Here is a 17717-nt window from a genome sequence, read left to right as displayed (position 1 = left end):
ACGGTGGCGGTGACGGCGGTCACTGCCGCGTCGCCGTCCCGCACCGTCGTCCCCGCCCGTGGGTCTCCGTCAGCTCCATTGCTCCTGCGCCCGCCATTCGTAACTGGGCTCAGATCATTGATTCACTATTAAACTATAAACTATTTTTATTGTACCAGGTAAGGCCCCACTGAGCTATAGAGCTTTATTCTTCAGAAGCGACCTGGCTATCGCAGATGGAAGTTCAACGACAGTGGCTTATCATCATCGTCGCGTGGAAATTTACAGCAGCAGCTGCAAAAGAGTCTGAACGCGCGACGTTGATTCTAAATGTGGGGAGGGAAAAACCCGGAGAAAAATCCACGTGACCACGGGGGGGAGAGACATGCAAGCTCCGAATATATACGGCAAGCGTCGCTAAGTTTCATTACAGGCAATTGCCTGCATTTGAACCCACAATCTCAACGGAGCCCGCTATTAACAAAACAACTGCAAGCGTTTCTTTAAACAATTCATTTTAAAACAGTTCCCAAACGCGCTTTTTGTTTTGGTTGTCGCAGGGGAGGCGCTCGCACTTACGAGCACGGAGGGAGACGCGGCAGCGGCGGCGGGAGAGCGTCCACGGGTGTGTCGTCATCGCCCCGCCCCCCTCCGCCCCCCCCCTCGGGCTGCGCGTGGTGAGCGGGATCGACCACGACCTTCACCTTGGCCTGCGGGGACACAGCAACGCGGGAACGGACACACGCCAGCACGCCAGTCGTGATCCAAAAGGGCTTCCCCACGACCGATGTTGTTCAAGCTAAGTTGTTTTTTTGGGGGGGGGGGATATCATATCGCATAAATGCAAAACCGTGTCGTAAACCAACCTCCACCCGACACGGCCAATTAGTGCAGCTTTTGTCATGTGAACAGAACGTGAAAATGTCGCCGCTTATTTAGCGCCACCCGTGTGTCTGTGTCTGTCGCGCGACAGTCGGCGTTGAGATCGTGCGATCACGTGCCGTGGCTTTCCCTTGTGAACGAGCTGGGGAAACTTGCGACACGTGGATAGTCATCTGCGCAACAAGTCTAAATAAACTTAAACACAAAATCGGGACGAAACTGTTAACACGCTGCACCAGGACTCGAACCCAGGATTCGGGTAGTGCCGGATCATGTGATCTGACCTCTGACCCACCCAGCCACTTCAGAAAGACTGTACACGCAGACACCCACACAGCGGGTTGACATCGAAAGAAATTAGTGGCCTTGATGGTTATTTGTCTACGTGGTCCACTGGATGTTCGGGTATAGTTGCTCTATCATCATCATCATCGTCGTCACCATCGTCATCACCATCGTCGTCACCATTGTTATTACCATCGTTATCTCCATCATTATTATCGTCACCATCATCGTGATTATCTTCATCATCATCATCATCAATGTCCCAAGGTTTTAATCCCCGCCCCGGGAGATGTCATTGTCTCAATCCTCCTCAATCCACTCTCGCAGCTCCACAGATCTCGTGGCTTTATTGTCACCGGACCTCTGAGCCACAACAACAGCGATCCTCCAGTCAACGGCTGAAATGTCTGCAACCATAAACCGCTGGGACTTTGACACTGACATCTTGCCTGACCATCAACACTGGCCTTTGTTTTTTCGACGATACGAGCACGGGGAGCGGCTTTCCTTGCGTCGTGTCAACAACCCTCTGTGTGTGGCTGTCCAGAATGAGTGGGTCACGGTGGCCCTCGGAAAACAAAAAAAGTAAAAACCGCACTAGCATGGTTGGCTACGTACGGTGCAAAAGAAGTTCAGCATAAAAGCATGCATATGCCAAAACATGTGCGGTCAACGCAGACTTCATGCCTTGTTCTCGGTGACTGGTCTCTTGTATCATTGTTCATCATCTTGACACTGACAGAAAAGGGCCCAATAACGATGCCGCTTATCAACTACTCCACACCCGTAAAGAATAAGGGGACGACCCCCCCTCCCACCCCCCTTTGTCTTCCCCATCGACGGAATGCACGCAGCCACCCCCACGGCACACGAAGACACACACCCCACAACAACGAGCGGGAACAACGGTACGTGCATTGCGATCCAACGGCTTTTGTCTTCTGATCCTCTGGCCCTTGTGTGGACACGCCGCCGGGTCGGAGGTCACGGCGGCGGGGGCGGCCGGGTCGGAGGTCGCGTGCTGTTGATCGGCGGTGGCGGTTGCCGGTTGCGGCGGTTGCGGCGGTTGCGGCGGTTGCGGCTCGCCGGCGAAGGGGGGATGAGTCTTGAGGGTGACCTCTACGCCACTCGGGTCCTGCTTCAAGACCCTCACCACGTTCTGCATCTCCCAGCCGACCTGCGTCACACCACGAGCCCAGGATGGTACACGATTCAGTCATCGATTTTTGTTCTTTCGAGTTGATGTCACGTAATGATCCGACCTAAGATTTGATTTTTTTTGGGTCCGATACAGCCCAACAATCTAACCCTTTACCATTCCGGCGACGCACTGACGTGTGCACGTCAACGGTTTGTTCTTCCCGTTCCATTCCGATGACGTAAGCTTCTCAACGCTGTCGCTTTTCCCTCCCGCTATACGGAAAAAATATCATAATAACAAGAAGAATAACCGTGCTATGCTTGGTTTGTTTGTCCTTGCCCGCACCTCCGATTAGCATGGTTGGCTATGTACGGTGCTAAAGAAGTTCAACATACATACTCTTTGGATCTTTCGGTAAAGTCACGTAGGTAGAAAAATAATCATAACCTACAGTCACGAAAGCTTCAAATCAAGATTCAACATATGTACATATATGCTTACCAATGAGTATGTGTCTCTATGGGTTTCTGTGGGTCTCTGTGGGTCTATATGAGTCTCTGCATCTATGTGGGACTCTATGGGTCTCTGTCTTCCGATATTAGGAAGACACTGGAGGTCTGCACTTTTGAATAATCTAGATTGAAAACTCTTTTCTTTAGAACTGCTTTCTGTGTTTAGGTTGTTTGTACTTCCCCCGGATCTCTGATGAGCACGGTTGGCTACGTACGGTGCGAAAGAAGGTCAACATCCATACACTACACTATACACTAAAATACACACTACGCTAAACACTACATACTACACAACACTGTACACTACGCTACTCTACTAAACTGAAAACGAATTTCTTTCTAACGGCTTTCTGCGTTTACTGTGTTTGTCCTTCCCCGCACACATGATTAGCACGGCTGGCTACGTACGGAGCCACACTGGGGCCGTAGGGAAATAAACGGAGAATCTCGAAGCTGATCGCCCTGTACGGCGTTGTCGGCGCGGTTAGTGCCGAGTGCCGCCCTGCTGGTGGAGTCAGAGGGCCACCTCTCGGGGAGCGCTCGGAAATGATCACCGAGCCACCGTGGCTCGATGCGGTCGCGGTGACTGCGTCAGCGTCACCGTCAGTTATCTACCAGTCAGGCAAAACAATGAGGGTGAAGCAGTCCAGAGTGCCGCCCACACACCCCAACCCCCCCACCACACCCCCCAACCCCTCCACCACACACCCCAACCCCCCCACCACACCCCCCAACCCCTCCACCACACACCCCAACCCCCCCACCACACACCCCAACCCCCCCACCCACCTCCTCACCCACCTCAACTTTACAAGTGCGCAGGCGGGGGATTAATAAGGGGCCGAAGATTGTAGATCCCACCACCTCGCTCACCGAATCGGGACACACCGAGCGCAAAGGGAATTTTATACGGGGGGGGGGGGGGCGGGGGGGTAAAGGGTGGGGCCGGCCGACTTCACGCAAAAGGAGGGGACCGCGATTGCGTCTCACCGTCGGCGTCGTAAACGCGGCAGGAGAAATAAACAACGGGCGTCACATTTCTATTTCTGAAGCGCCGCGAGTAAACATCACGAACCGTGCGCTCACTTCATACCTAACCCATCCACCATCACGCTCCACCCATTCTTCCTTCAACTCCCCCCCCCCCCCAACATGCCCGTCGCCTCCTTCCCCTGCTGCCACGTCTCAATCCTTTTCCAAACCCGATCGATAAAGGGCCGTGCTATCCCACCCCGTCACCTTACTTTTGCCATTTCGTACCGCGGTCGGTAAGCATCGTCAAGCGCCTTGGTGAAAGGTGCTTAAAAAAAACACAAAAATAGAAGAGGATTGTTCTTCAAGAACTGTTGATGGTTTCTGCGTAATGCCCCGAGTGCTCTTTATACACCTGCTTCTGTTGTGAGGCCTCCTGGCCGCGTCTCCCGGCCTGCCCCGACACTTTTTCACGTCACTGCGGGAGGACTTTTGGTTGCATTATCGTCACCGTGCCGTTCGAATATTATCACCGTGGCAACCCCCCGCTCCCCCACCGGTCGCGATCGCCGTGGCGACACGGACGCGAGGAGCAGGAAGTTTCGCGTGCGGGGTTACTCACTCACCACCGTCTGCCGGTCGACCGCGATTAATTCATCGCCGTCGTGAATGTCGCCGGAGAGGTCAGCTGGGGACTGGGCACAGGGGCAAGGTGCGGGAGAGGAACAGCGCAGCGAGACGAGTTAATGCTGGCAAATCGCCCGATGAAGCCGGCTGTGATCACCGCCAGCGCGACGTCTCGGTACTCAGAACTGTGAATGTTGCGGGTTTACTCTGCAACACACAACCGGCGTGCTGAAGTAACCGACTTCACGCGATCTAACCTGAAAAAAACAACAACCTTTACCGTCGTTAATATCGGTCGCGAAAGGCCACTACTACGACGTGTTAAAACGAACATTAGCGGCTCTCCAGTATGGAGCTGCGAGCGCGCAAAACGTACGGCGACGTGCGTACACACAGACGCACTCCTCGTGATGAACGACCACGAGAGCGCAGGAGAGCCCTGCGGCCCTCGCAAACAGGACACACGACGCACCGCGGGCTAACGTACTCGCGAATTATTGCACGTGGGACGTACACAACGCGGAGCGGCTGCACGTAGCACGACAAATTACACGCAGGGCGTACGATGCACACATGCGCAACACAGACACACACCAAATCATACACAGCACATACGCAACACGGAGCAATATACATAGCGCGAAAATTAATCACAGAACATACACAGCAAAGAGCAACGTACGTAACACCACATAACACAACACACGCAGGACATACAGTACACAGCACAGCGCAACAATAGACAAAGAATCCCGTGTAACCTATTCACAGACTGTCGGGCAAGTGCTGTTAGCGAACACCTATGAAGGCCGGCACAGCACGCAGAGGGGTGGGTGACCAGCATCACGCCCTGACGCCTTTGTCTCTCAAGTGGCGATGTTTACACTCCGCACTAGGTACTCATTTTAGGCTGACCTAGGGGAGGCCCAGGACCGGTTCAGATAATCGCCACTGGATGTTGGCCGTGAGCGAAAATCGAACTCGGGTCGCCAAGGTTCTCAGCGCAGCGTAGCGCTAACCGCTGCACCACCGCTCCCTAGGCAGAGCCATTCGCGGAACAAACCGGGCGCCTGTGAAAGAGAGAGCTTCCCAGCGCATCGATATTTCTCCGGGCCAATTAAAGATTGCGATTCCCGAACCGTGGAAACCCCAAGGCAATCGGAGGTGGGCAAAGTCCAGGCGAGTGTTGACAAGGAGCGTGGACTTCCAGACAATGACTCGGGTCGGAGTCCACAGAGTGGTACCAACTAGGGCACCACGAACCGCAACGCTCCCAGACAGGTTCCTAAAATGGTCAGAGGGGGAAGGGCTTCCCAAAGTTCAGATGAATCTTGATACTAAAACATAAATGCTCAAAATCTGGCCCAGAGGTGGCATTTAGGACGATTCGAACGTTTATTTGTGTGTGTGCGCGTGGGTGTATGAGCGCATGTCTGTGCGTGGTGTATGAGTGTATGTTTTAGTGTTCGTGTGTGTGTGCATGCGTTTATGAGTGAGTGTATGGGTCCATAAATGTGTGCTTGTGCGTATGAGCTTATGTCTCTGTGTGCGGGAGTGTATGAGTGTATTAATGTGTGTGTGGGCGTGTATGAGTGAGTGAGTGTGTGCGCGTATGAGTGTGTAGGGAGTGGCAGTGAAGTGGTTAGCATGCTGCTCGATGAACCCAGCAACCTCAGTTCATACCCCCGCTCAAGGCCAAGACCGGTGACGATTATCTGAACCGGTCCTGGGCCTTCCCTAGGTCGACTCGGCCTCAAATGAACACCCTGCTACGGTGTGTAAACATCGTCATCGAGTGCCGCGCCGGCCTTCGTAGGCGCCACTCGCGAACAGCGCCTGCCCCAACACGCCTGTTAAGGCGGTACGGGGGGGGGGGTGAGATCTTCGTCTTTGTGCGAGCGCGTGTGTGTGTCGTCGGCTGTTTTCGTCTACTCACATTCTCCACCACTCCCGTGACCACGTGCATGCCTTCCGGGGTTGTTTTCAGGTAGAGGCCCTGGGAGGGGACAGAACAGGGTGAGCAGCCCGGGCGGGCAAATGCTGGCACCGAGCTGCGGTTGTTGTCAACAAAACGTAAACTGGTGGCAATGTTAAAATGGAATAACTAAACTCAACTATCGTTTCGATTTAAAGCTTTCGTGACTGCAGGGATTCATCTTCTTGGTTCTTTCGGTAAAGTCACAGCCCTGTTCTTCACCTGAGGACGGCTGCTTGCGTTGTGGCCGAAACGTCGTGAGAATTTTATTTTATTATGTTTAATTTTTATTATTTTATTATTTCCCTTCTACGTGACTTTACCGAAAGAACCAAGAAGATCAACTATCGTTATCCGTGAGTGGGAGCGAGCGGTAGTTTAGTCGTTGGCGGTGAAGATTATCTGGAGAGGTTCTTGGGCCACCCCTAGGTCGACTCAGCCTAAACCATTAGCTATTTATCAGAGGTGACCTGGCCCCACGTGATAGCTCATTAAAGTGGCTGATATCACCACCACCACCATCATCTCTACACGTGGAGATTTACAGGAAGCAGCGGCCGAATAATCGAAATGCCGCGTGGCGTTTATAAATGCCGAGGAGGGGGATGGCGAAACCGGAAAGAGGGAACAACAGGAGAGCAATCCACGCGAGCGAACCACCGCGGGACAGAGAGAGAGAGAGCGACAACATTAGTCGCCGAGCACAGTCGCCCAGAGTCCCAAGCACACGTCAAGGGGCCGGCGACAAAGCGACACTGTTCCTAAAGTGCGCGACGGATAAAGATTGGGACGCACGATTCTCATGAACGGAGCAGCAAGGTTATTATTGGAAGAGCTTTGACGGGGGGAGCAGCGCGCAATCTCCTTTGAACGCCGACGCAGGCAGCGGTTGGGCATGGGTACACGATGACGACGATGATGATGATGATAACGATGACGACGACGATGGGCGAAGATACAGTGACCTCCGCGTAAAGGTCACCCACGGTACGGGGCAGGCGGGGCCGCGATGCCGATTATAGAACGGCTGGCGGACACCCGACACGCTTCGCTCGCAATGCCACCGACGTCGACACGGCAACAAGCCCAGACAGCTTCGCCTGCCCACCAGAAAGAGCAGCCCGCGCGTGAATGCGCTTGCTCGTGCTGCAGCGGCTTACGAGCGCCAACAACAACAACGACAGCAATAGCAACAATAATAACAATTCCCGATTCATACCGCGCCACAAAATTCATGCAGCGAGTCGTCAATACAAAAGTTGGGAAGCGGTGGGGGGGTGGGGATGAGGGGGGGAGGGTACGCGGGTGTGGGGGGGGGCAGTACACCATGAGAAGCGTCACTCGCGTGCCGTTCCGCATGGCCACGTCTTCAGCTCAGCAGCTGCTGCCCGAGGGCCGCTGTGGACCGACCGCTCTCGTTGCGTACGAACCGGCGGGCAGTTCTCTCCGCCCGTGGGCAGCTCGCTCCGCGCGCGCCACGTTCCTGTGCACCAGCGTCGGGATCAGATTTTTTTTTGTAACGTTGCCCGTACGTGACGCTCCTGTGTGTGTCACCCGTGCTTGTGACACCCAATGTGTAGCACCGTCTGGGTCCGGTGATCGTTGATGACGAGTGCTGTATCTGCTTGGTGCCTGCTGGCAGCTGGGACGTGGAAATTGCCACACGGGGACCGGCCTCCCCCCAAAAATGTAACTATCAAACAAACTCACCAGCCTTTGCTCAAACTTGAAAAACCTATTGTCGAAACGTGACACTGTGCCAACAAACCAATGGCACGCTGCTCGCCATGCCACGCCACTGTGGCATGGGGAAAATGACACTGGTCAACAACAAAAAAAACATTTTTTTCTGGCCTGGACTTTTGCAGCTGTTCTAGACTAATTTCAGGGTGCTGATTCCAAATCTGATCTCAGATTTGCTCTATCACATCTCATTTTTATGCTATCGGCATACCCCAATTTCATTGATTTTACCCGAAATTAACTCTGTCACTTATGATTGCAAGTTGTTGCGAGTCAGTGACTGCTTTAGTGTTAAAATATGGTGCTGTATTTTTAGGATAGTGTGTTTATAATATACTTTTATGTAGATATCCACATTTATTTAATATTTTTCTTCCGCAGTTTTTATTGAAAATGCAATATTTGATATCTCAAAAACCTGATGTGATAGGCAAAACTGATGCCAGATTTGGAATAAGCACCCCAAAATTACCTTAAAACCGTTGGAATACCTTATGCCAGAAAAAGTGTGTTGACCAGTGTTATTTGTCGCTTTCCGTCGGTGTAGAAATAATAACAAATATTAAACATTCGCTCACTATGGACTCTGCTGATGAGACACTGTCACGTTGAAACCGGTCCAGAGGTTTTGCTTGTCCGTGGATCAATGCTGCCAAAATTACGTACTCGCAGAAGGCCGTGGGGCTGTCACGGGTAGTGTAAGAAACACCGTCATGTTTTTTTATGCGGCAAGACGGATATATATACGAAGGACACACGCATTTGTCAGATTATCTGTTTTATCGCTCTTGTCACGATCAGGGCCGGATTAAGTTTGATGAGGGCCTGGGGGCTGTTGTAATATTGGGGGGGGGGGGGGGCACTTTGTACATTCAATTCCTTCCCTTGACTGTGTCACCACCGATGCCCAATACCATAAACTCCATTGATAGTCGCCTGATTTTACAATCTAACCCCAAAATAAAACCCCTCCATTGTTGATATTGGTCGCGAAGGCCTACTACTGTATTTCAGTTCTAGTTTTTTAAATGTGCCATACGAATTCTAAATCGTATATTTCTCTTTCACTCTCTGTGGGTGCCCCGTGTCCTTTCTGAAAGACGTTGGAAAATCATCGCCTTTCTACCGTTCAGCTCTGTCCATGACATTTACTCAGAACTCGCCATTAGATTATCCTCCCAGTTTCATGCAACAGTGGCTACATGATGTTAACCACCTCGCCTGGTATGGAGGAGGTCGTGGGTTCGATTCCGACCCAGTGACCTGTCTCATTGGAGTTTGTATGTCTCTCTCCCTGTGGTTAAGTGGATGTTTCTCCGAGTCCTCCGGTTTTTCCCTCCACACACATTTAGAATTGACATGCGTTTAGACTTTTGGCTGCTATACGTTTCCACGTAATAAGCCACTTCATTGAGCTATCATTTGTGGCGAGGTCGTTTCTTAAAAAGAGATATATAGCTCAGTGGGCCTCACCTGGTAAAAGAAAAAAACCGTTTAGTTTAGTTTCATCTTCCTCGACTTCTTGCTGTACCTACACTAATACAAGCTTGACATACAAGCTCAATCAAAATAAAAACAAACAAGACTCTATTGTTATTCCGACCCACCAGTCTACGTGGCCATTGGGCTACGTAGACTGGTACAAAACCAATTTGGAATTGAATGTACATATGTTGTGGGGCATATTTATATTATAGAGAGAGAAGCAGTTTGGTCAAAGGCGGAGAAGAAGAGAAAGATTTCGAGTCTGGGCTTGAACAGGGGCAGGGAGTCCACAGCACAGATGGCTGTGAGGGGGGGGGGTCCAGACAATGGGAACAGCAGAAGAGCGCGAGCGACCACCTATGTTTTTCAGCTGCATTTGTTAAAGCAGGGGCAAACCTTGGGATGGGTTCCGTCATCTCTCGTGCTCATCAGCACAAAACAAACATTCAAACAAACGCTGCACGGTCGCCTGGAGTTCACAGGCAAGAAAATACCGTGGCAATTTGGCAAAGTGCACCAAAACTTGGACGCGATCATTCACACGTTGCCCTGAGTGGACTTTGGGCAATTGAACGATGAAATAAAACAACAAACGGAGGGTCATTTAACATCGCCACAACGAAGCAAGCATTAAGCCTGCCCACCGACCAATGCCACTCAATAATTTCCATCAGCAGAAGCATCCACTCCAATCCGAGCTGCCGGAACGCCAAACTCACGATGCGGGGTGGGAGGCACCGCGCAGCAGCCGTGCCACCGTGCCACCTGTACAGCCGCTGGTGCCTTTGTCCACCGGCGCCAAGCGCCGGCTCCGTGACGCGCACGAGCGGTGCCCGGGGCGTGCGAGCGGTGCCCGGGCTCACGGGAAGGCCCCCGTGTCCACCCACCAAACGACGTCCCTCGTCGTTGCTCGAAATCACGCCAAGTACATCCACCCCCCACCCTCTCTTTGGACCCATGCTCTTGGCCCTCAACGTCGCGAGTTCAACCCAACCGAAGCTTGGAGAGAGCGCCGAACGGAGTTCAAGAGAACTCGCAAGCGAGCACCGACATTGTTGTGAAAGACCCAACGCAGAAGCAAGCTGGGGTTTGATCTTCCACAAAGGAGTTCGTGGTCCACCCCTAAAACCGCATCCGCCGCACAAACCACGGCGTATGCAGACACCCGATGCGCACGCGGAAAAAATAAAAAAAACTCTCCAGCAGTGGTGCGACCGCGGTCATCCGGGAAGAGACTGGCACAACGACGCAACGTGCCGATCCTCAAACACGTCGGAGACATCACGGCGATACACTACTCCGCTTACTCGTGACGCGGTTATCTGGCTTGACCACCTCACCGTCCTGCTTAACCTACCCCGTGCCCCAACGGCGGTGGAGGGGTGGCGGAGGAGGGGTGGCGGAGGAGGAGGGGAGATGGAATGAGATGAACTCTGGGCGATTGGCGGACGGCATGCGAGCGTGAAACGGGACGACGCACGGGGACCGGTCGTCCCCGGTGGCAATTACCAGGCCCTCCTCGGGACTTCGCACGTCCAGCCTGGCGGCCACGAGCCGGGCTCCCCTCTGCAGGTCGCGGTGCGTCGACTGCAGGATCGTCTTCTCGCAAACCTGCTGCAGCCTGGAGCCCTGCGGACAGGACGCACAATGCACGCGGAGGACACGTGCGTGTGTGTGTGTGTAAGCGGGACGAGTCGTCGTTATGAGAAATGCAAAACGTCAAACTAAACTGTTGAACACTTATTTTCTGGATATTTTTTATTTGACCAGGTATGGTAAGGGGGCCACTGGATAGCGGTTTTTTTTTTTCAAAGTGACCTGGGCACAAGTGACATGCCCAAATGAAGCGGCTTATCACGTGGAAGCTTACAGCGGCCACTCTGTGCGGGTTGCGCGGGGCGTAGACGTGGAAGCATCGAAGTACAGCACAACAATGGACTCTCAAGTTGCCCGCAGCGTAGCCCCGCAGCAGCCTATAACACTTGGTTATGCGTGGTGGCAACACTTAAAAAAAACCACGAACCTCAACCTGTCACCTCGTCACTCGTCACGGTGTTTAACCCACAAACACCCTCACGGTCACCAACACAACTCACGAAACAATCGTCAATAATAGTGCGCGCGCGCGTGTGTGTGTGACGCAGTGTAGTGGGGGAGCGGTGGTGCAGTGGTTAGCGCGCCGCTGCACTACGAACCCGGACGATCCGAGTTGGATTCCCCGCTCACGGCCACCAACACCGGTGACGATTTACCTGAACCGGTCTTGCGCCTCCCCTAGGTCGACTCAGCCTCAAGAAATGAGTGCAGTACCTGGTGCAGGTGTGTGCCAGCATCGCCACTCGGAAGCCAAAGGCGGCCGGGCGTGGTGCTGGCCACCCAACCCCATCGTGTGCCGTGCCGGCCTTCATAGGCGCTCGCTAACAGCACTTGCCCCAACAGCCTGTTAAGGCTACACGGCGGTGACGTGTGTGGGGGGGGGATTCTTGTCTTTGTAACAGCGTGTGCGTGACATTACGCGAGTATGAACCTACCCTTAAGCAAGCATCATCCGCCGCGGCACGGAGGCGTTCGGCTCAAGCGCCAGGATGATCGCCTTCTCATCTTGTGAGAGAGACGGCGCGACTTGGCTCAGGGGTCGTCATTCGCTCCGCGTTCCCCCGGCGCCAGCGAACAGTGCGCACACCACCGCACCCAGCCCTCCCGACCCATTCATGGTCACATCAAACGAGTTTGTCCACTCTTCCCTTTTCCCACTCGCGCCATCCAACCCCCCCCCCGCCGGCCTCGTCTTAATAACAATAGCGGGAGAGCGAGTGAAAATCCCTCTCGCGTTCACCGCATCACACCAGCACCACCCACGGTTCCACAGCCAGACTCATTTGCTAAAACAGTACGCCGGCAAGTTTTACATTTCACGGGGGAAGGAAAACTGCAACAACAACAACAAACGAGAATGTCCTTTAACTAAATTCACTAATGACACACACACAGACACACCACACACACCGACCTGCGTGTGTATTGTGGTGTTCAACCGCCACCACCCGGTTACAAACGAAAAACCCTACCTCGTATCATTTGCCGATCAGGAGTGGCACGGCGTGGTGTTGGTAGGTGGGGGAGAGCTGGCTCACAAGCACGCGTGGAATGCGTGCACACCCCTGCCTCTCCGCACTGTCTTCTACTTTAATGGCAAGGGGCCCGTTTTTCACTTGGAAAGCACGGGATGGAATCGAGTTACGGGAACCGGCGCTACAATAATTAGTATTACCACTCCAACATGAACGCCACGCAGAATCTTGTTTTTTTTTCTCAAGAGGGACCCCGCTTCCGTTGGGATGTCTGACCAACACGACGTACGGCTGGGCTGGCGAAGATGCAGAAGGTCACGACTACAAATTCCTCATTCGGGTGGGTACAAGCCCAGATAGCAGCGTCAGGATGTCTCCTCCTTCGAATTTGTGGATCGGGGCATTGCGTCGCTGCACGGTGTTACGGGTCTGTTCTGGATGACCACAGTCGCACCACTACTCCTGGAAAAAAAATAGATTTCAGGTTATCCGCATCTGCTGCTACTGCTATGGTTTGTGCGGTGGACGCGGTTTAGGGGTGGACCATGAGCATCTTCGTGGGAGAACAAAGCCCCGGGGGTTTTTCTGCGTTCGGGACTTTCACAGCGAGGTGTTGGTTCGCGAGTTCTCGATGAACTCCACTCAGTTCTCCGGGCTTCGTCGGGGCTGGGTTGAGCTCGTGTCGTTCGTGGTGAAGCCCATGGGTCACCCCCAAAAAAAGGGCCTTGGCGTGACTTCAAGCGACGACGATGGATGGTGGCGCTTTGTGGATCGGGGGCATCGCGTTCGTCATACGTCGTACGCTCTTGTTCTGTATTATCACAGTCGCATACACGCGACCGGAAAATGTATTTCCTTTTTTCCTTTCCCTGTGTGGAAGGTGGTAGCAGCCTTCGCACGTTACCCGCCCTGTCAAGTGAGAAAATCGGCACGGATGGCACCAACGGGGCGACCGAACATCGATCGTCGATCTATCCCGCGGTCTTCAAAGACGGGGGGAAAGAAACAACCACAGCAACATCATCGATGTTGTGTTTCAAGCGACAGGCAAACACGTGCACGCAAAGATCACCAGCGCCGTTGAGAAGCGTTTCACAACAACAAACCCCCCCCACCACCATCAGCGGTTCCTGAAGAACTGCTTTCTCTAAGGTCACCGTCAAAATAACATTCAGCAAATGCGACTCGCAGGCGGACCACAATACAGTTCGTCGGGAACTTTCTAATGCTTTTTTTTTGCAGTGTGCTTTTGTGTCTAAATTTTTTGTTGTTGCGTGGCCGTTTGAAACTTGCGGCTTTCCGCCCTGATGAGTTCTCTCAATAGTCACCGACATGCTCAATGACACTGCGCACGGTTTTTAGCAATGGGAGGTAACCACAGAACCCCGAGGATTCCCGTGCAGCGCAAGAGGGGGGGGGGGGAGGCGAAAATACTCGAGACACTGCGCACTGGGGGTGAGGAATCAAACCGAGGTGCACCTTGCCGTGAGGCACCGCTGCACGCCACCACCATTGGCCGCCCACACAGTTGTTTCGCTCTCTCTCTCTCGTCGTCGGGGGAGAACTAATACAGCTGTGTGTCAAACTGGCGGGGTGTGAAAATGGCCTTGAATGGAAGGCGGTTAACACGCACATAGGCAACCGCTTCCAATTTCATGGCTTTTTAACCACACAAGGTGACACCATCGCGATCATCATCGTGATCATCATCGTGGTCGTCGTCTGCAGGCATGATCAATCCACTGGCGGATGAAGTCCTCCCCCAATCTAATCTTGTATCTGCGCACAAGCTGATTTCATTGCTCCGTCTCCACGGTGATCCCCCTATTTGAGCGCGTGTGGCTTTGCTGTTGGCTGCCACGATCATTAGCCTGGACCCCAAGTCCATCGACTTTAATTGAGTCCACGTGATGCCTCTAACTCGACGATGTTATCTCCCTCGCCTGGTATGCAGGAGGTCGTGGGTTCGATCGAGACCCTGACGCCTGCTGCTGTATATCTGGAGTTTGCGTGTCTCTCTTTCTCATCATCACGGTAGCTAGGAGATGTTAACTACCTCGCCTGGTATACAGGAGGTCGCGGGTTCGATCACGACCCTGACGCCTGCTGCTGTATATTTGGAGTTTGCGTGTCTCTCTCTCACCATCATCATCACAGTGGCTAGGAGATGTTAACTACCTCGCCTGGTATACAGGAGGTCGTGGGTTCGATCCAGACCCTGATGCCTGCTGCTGTATATTTGGAGTTTGCGTGTCTCTCTCTCCCCGTGGTCGCGTGGGTTTTTCTTCCAGGTCCTCCGGGTTTTCCCCTCCACATTTATAACGAGCACGCGTTTTGCGCATTTGGCTGCTGCTATCAATGTCCACATGATGATAAGCCACACTTTGATGGGCTATAATTTGTGGCCAGGTCACTTCTGAAAAAGAGCTGTAGAGCTCGGTGGGCTTTACCTGGTAAAATAAAAATTATACAAAAAATGTGCATGTTCTCCAATTCACGTTTCTCTCTCCGTTCCTCGACGATTTCTCTTCCCGAGCGTGCGTTACTTTGTTGCCGCTTTTCATCTTTTGTTCCACGTGTTAGCATAGCCGATATATAGAGAGATATATATACTCTGTTCGCGATTTCGTAATGGCCATTTAAAGTTGTTCGATGAATCGGTGACCCAGTGCTCGGTGCGACACTGGGTCACGCTTTGAAGCAGAGCCGGCGGGAAATGAAAGGTCAAAGTGGTTTGCAGCTCAAACAAGGTTTGGTGGTCAGTGACGGAAATTCCACATTGCATTGGTGAGGGCGGTGAGGGCAGTACGGCGCTACGCACCTGGCGAGCAGAGTTCGATTCCCGGCCACGGCCAACAGTCGCAGATGATATCTGAATTCTGAACCGATTCTAGGCTAGCCCCCCCACCCTTCACTAACCCTGCAGTGACCAGCGCAGTGAAGTATGATCAAACAATACCCATGACTTGCACGGCACGGGGAGGCCTTCGTCCAGCAGTGGATTTCCAAAGGGCTGAGAGTACGAAGAATTTCGCACTCTGAAGGGCGATCTGAGCAGTGGGCGGGGTTACCTGAGCAGTGGGCGGGGTTACCTGAGCAGTGGGCGGGGCTACCTGAGTAGTGGGTGGGGCTGAGCTGTGGGCGGGGCTACCTGAGCAGTGGGTGGGGCTAAGCAGTGGGCGGGGTTACCTGAGCAGTGGGCGGGGATACCTGAGCAGTGGGCAGGGCTACCTGAGCTGTGGGCGGGGCTACCTGAGTAGTGGGCGGGGCTACCTGAGTAGTGGGTGGGTCTACCTGAGCAGTGGGTGGGGCTACCTGAGCAGTGGGTGGGGCTACCTGAGCAGTGGGCGGAGCTAGTGAGCAGTGGGCGGGGTTAAGCAGTGGGCGGGGTTACCTGATCAGTGGGCGGGGCTACCTGAGCAGTGGGCGGGGATACCTGAGCGGTGGGTGGGGCATCCGTCAGAAAAGAGCCACTCGCTGTGGGGGCTAGTGGTTGAGTGGGCGTGGTTATCAAAAAGTGGGCAGGGCTGAGGGAGGGGCTGTGTTCCCGGGTTGAACCTCCCAGACATTTGGGAGCTGTGCACTTACATGCGAATTCTTTGCACAGCCGTCTAATACATTTTGACGTAACAGGCACTTAAGAGAAGGCATCGGCGTGTGTCTGTGCTGCAAGTTCAAGCGGCAAAGTGATCCCTATTGGTTTACTACGCCAGCTGAACAAACAACAACAATAATTCTAGATTTGAAGCTTTCGTGACTGCAAGGATTCATATTCTTAGGTTTTTTCGGTAAAGTCACGTAGGTAAAACATCAAAATTAATGAAAATAAAATAAAACAAAAATCACGACGTTTCGGAGGCAACACAAGTCTCCGTCATCAGGTGGGACCGTCACAGCCGAATTAGCTGCATCAAGTGAGGCTTTGATTCAAGATGTAATCCCTTATAAGCAAGTTGAAGGGGGAGGAGAGGGGGGGGGGAGCTCATCAGAATGTGGTAGCCAATGAATGGAACGTATCGGGAGCTCCCCCCCCCTCTCCTCCCCCTTAAACTTGCTTATAAGGGATTACATCTTGAATCATTGCCTCACTTGATGCAGCTAATTCACTGCACCACTGCACCTCCCCTACTACACCAACCCATAATATCTCAAATGTGATATCTGTTTACAGGGACTTTTTTTGTCAGTTTCAAATTGATGAAATAATAAGAATAGGCTTTACCCTTCCTGCTCCCGTAGATAAATCTGCTCAACCGGAGCTAGGAACGTTTTTATATTTGCATTTCCTTTGTACTGTTTGTCACCTTTTCGCGTTCTATGGTCTAACACTGGTGGTGAGACTAGGCCATAGGGAAGGCCACTGTCTTTGGTGGTAGGCCAATCATTGTAAAAAAAACAACGCATCAATTATCGGAGCATTCTAGATTTGAAGTTTTCGTGACTGCAAGGATCCATACTCTTTGGTTCTTTCGGTAAAGTCACGTAGGTGAAAATAAAAATAATAATAAAAATAAAAAAATAAAAAAATGAAAATAACTAAATTAAATCACGACGTTTCGGAAGCAACACAAGCCTCCGTCATCAGGTAGGACAGCCACAGCATGATTGTTTGCATGTTTTGCCACAAGAATGTGTGGTTAACGCAGACTTGATGCCTTGCAATAGGTGTCTGTTTGGTATTTGAACATCTGAACGTCTCCTATGTTATTGCTAGAAAGGGTAAACACATTTATTATCATTTCATCATCGTGATGTCATATTTTTGTTATTTACTTTTTTCATTTACTCCTATCAGATTCCTTTATTCAGATCACTAAATTAAAGACGTTGCTTTAACACCGCGTCCACGCTGCTTTGCCCTGTGCTTGCGTTCTGCCATTGAGATGTCTTTAACGTATGTTGTTTCGTCAATATTTTCGCGTGACACCATCCCAGCTTCTCCCTTGGAAAGGAAAGTCCCAACGGCCTCGCGCGCGTGCCGACAATAGAAAGATCCAACCGACCGCGGAACTCCTCTTGTGCCGAGCGCCGGCGATGACAAAGAT

The 17717-nt window shown here is 52.5% G+C and overlaps 1 protein-coding gene across 1 annotated transcript in view; it reads right to left on the bottom strand.

The window, feature by feature from the left end:
* Positions 1 to 554: 554 nt before the first annotated feature.
* LOC144735806 (connector enhancer of kinase suppressor of ras 3-like) overlaps positions 555 to 17717 on the bottom strand; it is a 33018-nt gene continuing 15855 nt past the window's right edge. The window contains exons 6-10 of the mRNA XM_078618327.1: positions 11111 to 11230; positions 6335 to 6394; positions 4398 to 4466; positions 1997 to 2323; positions 555 to 689 (exon numbers count right to left, since the gene is read on the bottom strand). Coding sequence (XP_078474453.1) covers positions 555 to 689; positions 1997 to 2323; positions 4398 to 4466; positions 6335 to 6394; positions 11111 to 11230 — 711 coding nt within the window. The remainder of the gene's footprint in view (positions 690 to 1996; positions 2324 to 4397; positions 4467 to 6334; positions 6395 to 11110; positions 11231 to 17717) is intronic.

Source organism: Lampetra planeri, chromosome 57, assembly GCF_965212315.1.
Source record: "Lampetra planeri chromosome 57, kcLamPlan1.2.h2, whole genome shotgun sequence".
In the NCBI taxonomy this organism is placed as follows: domain Eukaryota; kingdom Metazoa; phylum Chordata; class Hyperoartia; order Petromyzontiformes; family Petromyzontidae; genus Lampetra; species Lampetra planeri.
The sequence above is the reverse complement of the archived record's forward strand: the minus strand, read 5'-3'. Positions and strand labels throughout refer to the sequence as shown.